We start from the raw sequence: 8,748 nt of genomic DNA on the forward strand, positions 1-8,748 counted from the left end.
AATAAAGCCAACTTAAGTGTTTTAGAGGCATTACTTGTCCCCTCGTGTTTGGGAGCAGTCTGTGGCACACAAGGTATGTTTACTATGTTTAAAGATCTTTTAGAGTGCAGCTCTCTGTGTTTTGACCAGGCCACATGTCTCCTGTCACCTAAAAGTACAGAAATTTTAAAACCTTCTACTAAACAGGGTCCCAGCTTCTTCTGGGAAAAGTCACCACTGCCATAGTCCTCGCAGCCCGGACCCTCCACACATCACACATCAGACTGCGGAGACAAAGCATGAAGGTGGTAAGGAGGAACTAAGGGGGGCGGGGCTGGGCAATGTGACTTCGATTGCTCTGTTGAGGGTGGGGCTCGGTGGCGAACCTTTGGCTGCTTTGGTGGGGGGTTTATGGGGGACAAAGAGGGATTGGGCCGGGGGGTAGATCTGAGCCCAGCATTGACCCGCTCCATCATCTCTTCAGTGAATTTCAGGTGTGGGGAGGAGGGAGAAAGGGAGGGGGAGGAGGGTGATGTGGGTGATGGCCTGTCAGGGGTTTGAGGGACTGGGGGAAGATCCTGGTCCTGGTCGTTGGTGTTGTTGAGAGAGTTGGAGGGAAATAGGGACCCCTCTTCTTGCCTCTTCTTGCCTCAGATGTCTCTCCTTTCTGAGGCTCTTCCCGGGTGGGGGCAGATGGAGCTCCTCCTCAAGGTTTCTGCTGGGCTTTGTCTGTTCTTGGAGTACTGTTTGTTCCTCTTTATGAGATAACTCCTCGTTTATCTCAGCCTTGGCTCCAGGCACAGATGGATGACGTATGGAATAAAACAAGTTGGAGGTGAACAGTTTCACCCCTGACTTCTACACCAGAACACAGCATTTCTCTGCCATCTCGTTTCAGTTTATTCCTACCCACACGGCGCCCCTGTAGAGAACACCACACCTCATTCTCCACTCATTGTCACACAGATACACAAAATCACCATTACCCTCTGTCGCAGTCAGCCACCCACACCCAGTCACAAGGTGCCATTTTCTGGCGAGACGTTTCACCATGAATGTGTGTTTGCATGCTTTATGCAACACACAAGTGCATGCACAGATGTATGCATTAATGAATATGGGTGTAAAGAAGAGTTAATGCATTATCGCTGCTTTAGAATTCCTCGCTGCTCCTATGGAGGTGGGCTGGAAATCCCTTAGGTTAGCAACAATGTGCTTCAGCCACGCAGAAGCATGCAGAGGCACAGACACAGCGCTCACATTCATCTTCCTAACCCACAGCCGGCCTGCCAGCAACAGAAGAAAAAAGTGCCAAGCAGGAGGCTCCAAAGGTATTTCTTCTTCACTTTGTGTCCACATGTTGTCACTTTTTTAGACATTCTGGCCTTTTATTATTTCTTTAGCCATCCATCACAATCAATACACCAGACAGCAGTGATTAGGGTGTGATAAGAGTTGTGGAATTGATGAGTTGGTGATTCTGGCAGTTGAAGCAGTAAACTTAAAAAAAGGAAAGGGCAAAAAAGAAAAAAAAAAGAAAAAAGTTTCGAGTCTGATTTCACTTCTGTCAACTTGTTATATGAATGCAGTAATCTTTATTACTGCCTTTGGACATCAGCTGTTAACCCATCTGATCTCTAGCTGGTAGGGATCAGCTACCAATGGATTTATCGGGCCAATGTAAATATAAACCATACAAGTTTATTACAGCTACTCACGCTTGGTATTTTTCCATATACAAATACCCTACACTTCAACTGAAAGAAAATACAATTATCTGGAAAATACTCCTGGTTAAAAGTGGTAAGCACCTCTCAGTCTACCCAGAGACAGCAAGGAGAGATAAAACAGAGTCGTCACTGATAACGTTGGAGCGGACATTTATGAGTTTTTTGTAACTAATTTTTCCCAGTGACAGACTGACAAACCTTTCTGGGTTGTAGTCTGCATCTGACTGTATGACAGCTGAAATCGGCTCAAGGCCATCTGTGCCCCTAAGCTGAGTAAATGATTTATGAGGAGTGTTTCATTATTGGTGACAACCCCCATCCCCAACCTCTGAATCTTGGAGAACATCAAACAGGACTTTTTGGGGGGGAACAAAATGTAAACAGTTAATTTTATGGATATTTATGCAGCTGAAAGTTTTAGTCCAGAGAAGAAGACAGACCGATAAAGCTGACAAATGCACAAATCTACTTACTAATCCTTAGTAAAATGTCCCTCACGTTTCACCAGTGCAACCAACATTAGTAATTACTATGGTATTACCCAGTAGTGAGGAAGGACAGATTGATTTATTTAACATTTGTTTAACATGATCAAGTGCACAAGTGACTGCAAGAGAGTTCGAGTTGCAATAGTTACATCAGTACACACTAGCATTGTAACAAAACACGTGCCTTGAAGCAGATCCATCCACAGTAATGGTTTTTGATGAATTCTAAGAAGAAATGCAACTTTTGAATAATTCATTTTCAGATCTAGCATAACATTGCGTGGATAAATTGATGAATTTTGTATTAAGATGTTCTGTAATATTGATTTCAGACCTGAACATTTTCAGTTGGGTTACACTGTGACTGAGCCACCTCTCTGTGTCTTGGTGCAGAGTGCTTTCCATCTGTGACACCGTGTCCTTGTTTGGTTATTTTTCAAGCCTTTCTGCTTTATTAAATATTTCACGCTTGAAAATTGAAAAGCTGAAAGTGACAGTGCATGATGTGCAACCAAGGTCACGACTCAGATGATCACATGGCATCACAGAGGACTTGCCTTTGTTGTCCTTCCCTTCAGTTAACTTTATTGGGCACTTCTGGCACTTTCTCAAATGTGTCTCTTTTGTTCAAATTGAGTCATGTGCTTTCTCATCTCTTCACATCGCTCCAATACATCCTTTAATCACTCACTGCCTCCCCTGCTGTCCACTGAGGGCTAACAAATGAATCCTTTCACACTGCCACCACACATGCACAACCACTTATTGGAGTTCTACCAAAATGGAATTTCAGGGACAATATCACTGCAGTGAAGCTACCGACAGGCATCATTTTTGTTGCAAAACCTTTAACTTTGACCGTTTGAATATTACAACATTCCAAAAATAGCCCTGAAGTCATCAGTCCTCTCATCTTAAAGGTTGAGGATTTCTCACATAGTGCAGAAGCAGCAAGTTTCCTATGTGTAAAACACAGACTCCTAACCGTTCCTGTGTTAAGACATTTAGATTTCAGAATAACATTTTCTCTCTAAACTGAGGAAGCTCATACCTCATACCAATATTCATGGTCACAGGGAAAGTGAGACTCTCTCAGATTGACATCCTTTCTACTCTGGATCAAAAGGCCACATCCCAGTCACTACAGTTTAAGAGCTTTCTATTAATGATAGTGTTGACATAGTAGTGTGATTGCTAGAGGCCAGGCACACTCATTTGTCATCGAGTTTGAACAGAAGGAACTATCGATGGGAGTTGAATGCACAAATAAAAAGAGGCATCAATAGCACTCGCTTCTGCAATTTCCTTGTTAATCTTTTCTTTAAACATCTTTAAAACGATCATTAATCACACCCTTTTTTTATTATAGCATCTTTCAAATGAGACCAACAGCATACATATGACAAAAAACAAAACAGTCCCAGTGAAAGCCCAGTACAGTCGGATGGGCGGCTCACAGTCCATTAATCTCACAGTTCCTGAATCTGATCCACACCATAGAGGGTGGCGTCAAGATGACAAAAACATTCATTAATGCATCTTTTCATTTTGAAACCACTGAATTACAGCCCACATCTGGAGCAGATTTGGTGATTTATGGTTGTTTCCCCCTGTTCAAATGTAGTCAACCAAATCAAGCTTTGAATGCAGGACAAAGGCTAGGACGATGAAAAATAAGGAGAGAAAAATGGCCACATACACATCCACAAAAAGAGCCTGGATAAGAATGACTACATAAACGATTTTGGAAATGGCGTAGAGAAAGTTTCCAGATTAAAACTAACATCGTTATAGTCTGCAGTGATGCAATAATATATATTTGGTGGCATTGCTTTGTTCTGATAATGCCCCACCTTCTCATATGCATACATAGAAAGCCAATTTCAGGGAGGGAACAGCAACACAGAGCAGAGCAGCCATCAGTAACACCAGACACAATGACAGATACAGCATGAAAGGTGAGGGAAGTAGCAAAGTGACTTCATAAGCAGTTGCTTAGAAAGGGTGTCCTATATAAAACTTGATGTGTAGAAACGTGACCGCTGAGCCACCTTTTCCTAAATAAAAGTCTTACACACCTGCCAAATAAAACATCAATTCCAAAAAAGTTAGGACTGTATGCAAAATGTAAATCGAAGTAGGGTGTAAAGTTTGCACATCTCTGAAACCCATATTTTATTTAACACATATACAGCAGATTGGGCTGAAGGAAAACACTTTGCCCAACCTGTTGTTTAGCTCATTTTGGCGCCTGGACTCTTCTGCTATGAATCAGTGATGCAGACTTTTGAATTGAGCACTGAAAACAACACAGGATATATGTTTTCTAAAAATAAGATTTAAAATTTGATTTGTCCTTAGCACACAGAGATTCCTCCAGATTTTCATAATCAAAGTCATCACAATTTTACATTACTGTTAGTATGAACAGAATTATGAAATTGTTCCACAAACTGTTTTAGATACAGTTTGTTGAAATTCATTGCAACAAACTGCATGTGTTCAACTGTAGTGAAATATCTATTAAATTTAATTCGTTGTCTTTACTGCAGAGAAACTCTCCCTCTCAGAGATGCTCTTTTTGCTATTGACCTGTTGCTAGTTAACCTAATTGACACGATGAATTTCCAACAGCTTTTTTCTTTTTAATAGCACTTATTTTTCCAGTCTTTTGTGCCAACTATTTTCAGACAGGTTGCTGTCATATTTTTCAAGACAGTTAAATATCCAAGTTTAAAAATGTCATATTTTTTGTATTTTCTATTGTGATGATAATATGGGTTTATAAGCTATGCTGATTAGTGCATTATCTTTTGGTTTATATTTCAAACCCAAATTTTTAGGAATCGCTGTTGTGTGAAGATCGATAACTACTTTTTTTTTTACTGGCAAATCTGTGAAATGCAGATATTTAACAATTAAGGTGTGAGACTTGTGTTTTTTATTGTACAGTTGTGTTTTAATAAGAGTTTGCTGCTTCCAGGGCAGTAAGGGTTAAAAGTGGGGTAAGATTATTCTTACTTATACTAAATTTAACTTCAAGGCAATCATCATTTGCATTTGTATTGAAATACAAACCTCCTCTGATGAAAATCTGATGAATTCCACACCCACCTTCTGCCTTCTGCTTAACTACACAATAAATAAGCTATTTCCTGCAGTACCACTAAACAGTAACTCTGCGAGGTAAAATGCAATGTGCAATGTGGGATTATGTTTTGACTGCGAACAGCACACACTGAGATTGTACAGCTACCCATAGGAGGCAGCAGATAACAGCTCTCAAACACTGCAAAGAGTGGGCTTTGCATAAACTTTTAATTTACAAGAATTAAAGGATTACAAGCTACCAGGACAATCAGATAAGTTCCCTTTTTCTTTGTAGTTTTACTTTGGTGACCTTTTATGCTTATGGCTGTATGAGGACAAGGAAATGCTTCAGAACCCTCTATAAGAAGCCAAACTCCTCATCTAGGATCCATCCGCTAGACATGAGCAAAGCTTGTGTGCTGCTGGACAGGACCTTCCACACACCTGCAGAGAGGGAGTGAAGGAAGCTGGAACACAGATTATAATCTAGGAAGTCTTTGGTTACTGAGGGTCCTGAGACTACAAAGGTCTAGCTGCAAACAACATTTATCCTAATCAAGTTTAATCCATCTCAAATATCTCACCTCTCAGCCCACCTGTCAGCCTCTATACTTTCCTTTATCCTCCCCTAACCTCTCTCTCTCATCTCTATGTCTATTGTCTTTCCTTCATCCATCATTCACAGCCATCACCCCTCTGGTCCCCTCTTTGCTGCGCAGTTGGCCATAACCATCTGACAGTCCGACCTTTTCACACAGAATCTATTACATCTCCCCAGCCACTCTTTATCTTCATCTTCCAATTCACTCTACCAGTCACCAATCCAACCAAATATTCACAGACTGCTTGCCTCCTCCATTTGAGGTCTCACACAGTTCCAATGTCACTCTTTCACTCTGAACATAGGATTATCATCTATGAGATGCTTTGCCAGGATGGGCTGAAGCAAACAGGGAGAAAAGCCGTAATGTGTCCTTCTTTATCGCCACAGAAGCCAACAGTGGATGTTATATTTCTTTTTTATTTTTCACACCTTAAGGCACAAACAGCCCACACCCCACTGATGAGCACCATAAGCAGGATTATATAAGGATGATAACTAGCGAAGAGGAGGCTGGAGCGGCAAGGGGATATTAGCTGCTTCGGAGACTGGAGGAGGATAAGGCACGAGATACCCACCACAACATCTTCTCTGCTTGGTTGGCTTCCCACGACTGGCTCAGTATCAGCCCACTATCAGCCTGGGGAGGGAAAGATGGGGAGGCAGCAATGGTGGCTCAGAGGAGAAGTGGGAGGAGGAGGGCCAAGGAAATAAGGCCACAGGCTGATTAGGAAAAGTAAGTGAGGGAACAGAGAAAAAAGAGAGATAGATGGAGGAAAGGTTAGGGGGTTGAAATGGAGGGGGTGAGAAATGTTCCATCCCTCTGGCCATAGTCCTGATGAAGCCGGGATAGAGATGTCAGGCCACATCCTGTCTGCTGGGGGAAGGGGGGGACTGGGTTCAAGCAGCAGACAATTACACTTCAAGCCACAGGCCCTCAGCCAGCCCAATGCATTTTTGTCTTTCTCTCCATCTCTCTTCCTCTTTGCTCCCCCTCCCCCCAGCTCTGAGTATCCTCAAAGCTATCCAGTATCAGCACCACTTGATTCTCCTCTGTTCCCAAAAGCTTCCCGGAGGCCGATCAAATGTCTCTTTCTGGACCGCAGAAGAATGAAATATGGTGCAAGGTCACAGATCTTGCTTACATCAGATGACACCTTAAACCTTCCATTTGCCTCTTTCTCCCTTCTATAGCCAGTGCACTCGAGGACAATTGTTCTCACTTTTCACAAATAATACATATTTTCTCCAGCTTGATTGCCACTGAAGATGTCATTTTGATGTCACTCTCCATTACTTTGGAGGGAGCACCATGTTAAACGACACTGATGACCTACTGAGGTTCAGCCACAGACCAATCTAGTGCAAATAGTTCGTTGAAAGCATTCCTTGTTTCTCCTCATTTTACAGGAAGGCAGGGATTTTTTGGGAAGAGATGCAGTTGATATTTTAACAGTGAATCAACGGCAATCAAATACTTTTAGCAAAAACAACCGCGAACGCATTTCTACTTACCATTTATCTCAACATCTTTTCCACTCTCTTTCACACTGGGTAAACAGTTTTCAAGATAAACTCCATTGTGATAGCAGCTATCACTCTCACTCAGTAGTGGTGGCTGGTCCCAGCATAAACATGGAGTCTGCATGATGCCACAGGGTCTGTTGGATGTACTGGAGGTTAAACAGTCCTCAAGCCACTGGCACAGCATCTGACAGGCTGCCATGCTAGGGTTGCGCTTCCCCACCACCAGATACTCTGTCTTGAAATCTCCACTTCCCTCTGTGATTGCCATACCAGCCCTAGGATGTCCTTTCCTCATTTGTAGAAACTGTTTCCCAGCCTCCAGGAAGGCCACAGGCGCAGATGTGTCACAAAGCCTCACAACTTCATCAAAACTCTCCATGCCCAGGTAGGTGCGTGTAGTCTCCAGGAAGGAATCATACTGGAATGTGCGAAGCTGCTGCGCCATACAGTGCTGAGTGGGTTTAGTCACTTTGATGAAGATTGTGTAGCGTCGTGGATCGGGGTTCTGTAGGGTCCAGGAACAAGGCACGGCGGGAAACACTGAAGAAGACAGGAAAAAGCCAAAAAAGCGGCTTTGGACTACTGTGGAACACAAATCAGACTCTGGGCCAGAGGGGGCTGCATGACAACAACCCCTCATCAGCAGAAAAAGGGCAATATGCAAGAATAGCACTGGGAGTGGCCACCTTGCCTGGCCAGGAACCAGAAGAAGAATGCTTGTCATGGTGTGTGGATTAATAGAAGGAGACACCTCTCTCTGACTGTGGATGAGTCAACTTCCAGCTCAGTGTGGTGAGGAAAGAAGAAGGAAGAGGAGGGGGAGTATAGATTCTTTCAAAAACGCAGTAACTGGCCCATGGCTGCGTCAGTCGACCCTGAGAGTCACAGGAACCTGCAAACAGAGAAAGGACAAGATATAAATCTGATCACACAATGGTACTGGATTATACTTATTCTGTTTATCTGCATGATGAGAAATCTCACTCAGCTATTATTGTTTAAGCTGCAAAATGAGAACGACTGTGGTGACTTGGGCTCTGTAGACAAACAAGAAGACGAACAGCAGCAGATGGAAGGAGGGAAGCTGTGATTTAGTTTAAGTTTTTCTTCATTATGTGAGTTCAAATTGGTCTCCTCCTGAGAAACAACTGTTTTCCTCATATGTCTGCTCCCATATTTCATCCGGCAGCACATTAATTTGTCCAATTATAAGACTATTAATTACAAAAAAGGCAACACCTGCAGTCATTCATTAATCCACTTTATCAGGGCCCAGCAACAGTCAGAAATGCTATGATCACTACTTGTACTTGTGTTTGCTTATTAAAGCCAG

The 8,748-nt window shown here is 42.6% G+C and overlaps 1 protein-coding gene across 7 annotated transcripts in view; it reads right to left on the reverse strand.

Moving 5' to 3' along the window:
* The window catches only part of adgrb1a (adhesion G protein-coupled receptor B1a), a 157,843-nt gene extending 149,540 nt beyond the window's left edge, over window positions 1-8,303 (reverse strand). For all 7 annotated transcript variants that reach the window (XM_013916101.1, XM_013916100.1, XM_013916097.1 and 4 more), the window contains exon 1: window positions 7,404-8,303. In XM_013916101.1, coding sequence (XP_013771555.1) covers window positions 7,404-8,139 — 736 coding nt within the window. In that variant the 5' untranslated portion in view covers window positions 8,140-8,303. The remainder of the gene's footprint in view (window positions 1-7,403) is intronic.
* Between the last annotated feature and the right edge of the window lie 445 nt (window positions 8,304-8,748).

Source organism: Pundamilia nyererei, unplaced genomic scaffold (genome assembly GCF_000239375.1).
Source record: "Pundamilia nyererei isolate P.nyererei 1_Seehausen unplaced genomic scaffold, PunNye1.0 scaffold00462, whole genome shotgun sequence".
NCBI lineage: Eukaryota > Metazoa > Chordata > Actinopteri > Cichliformes > Cichlidae > Pundamilia > Pundamilia nyererei.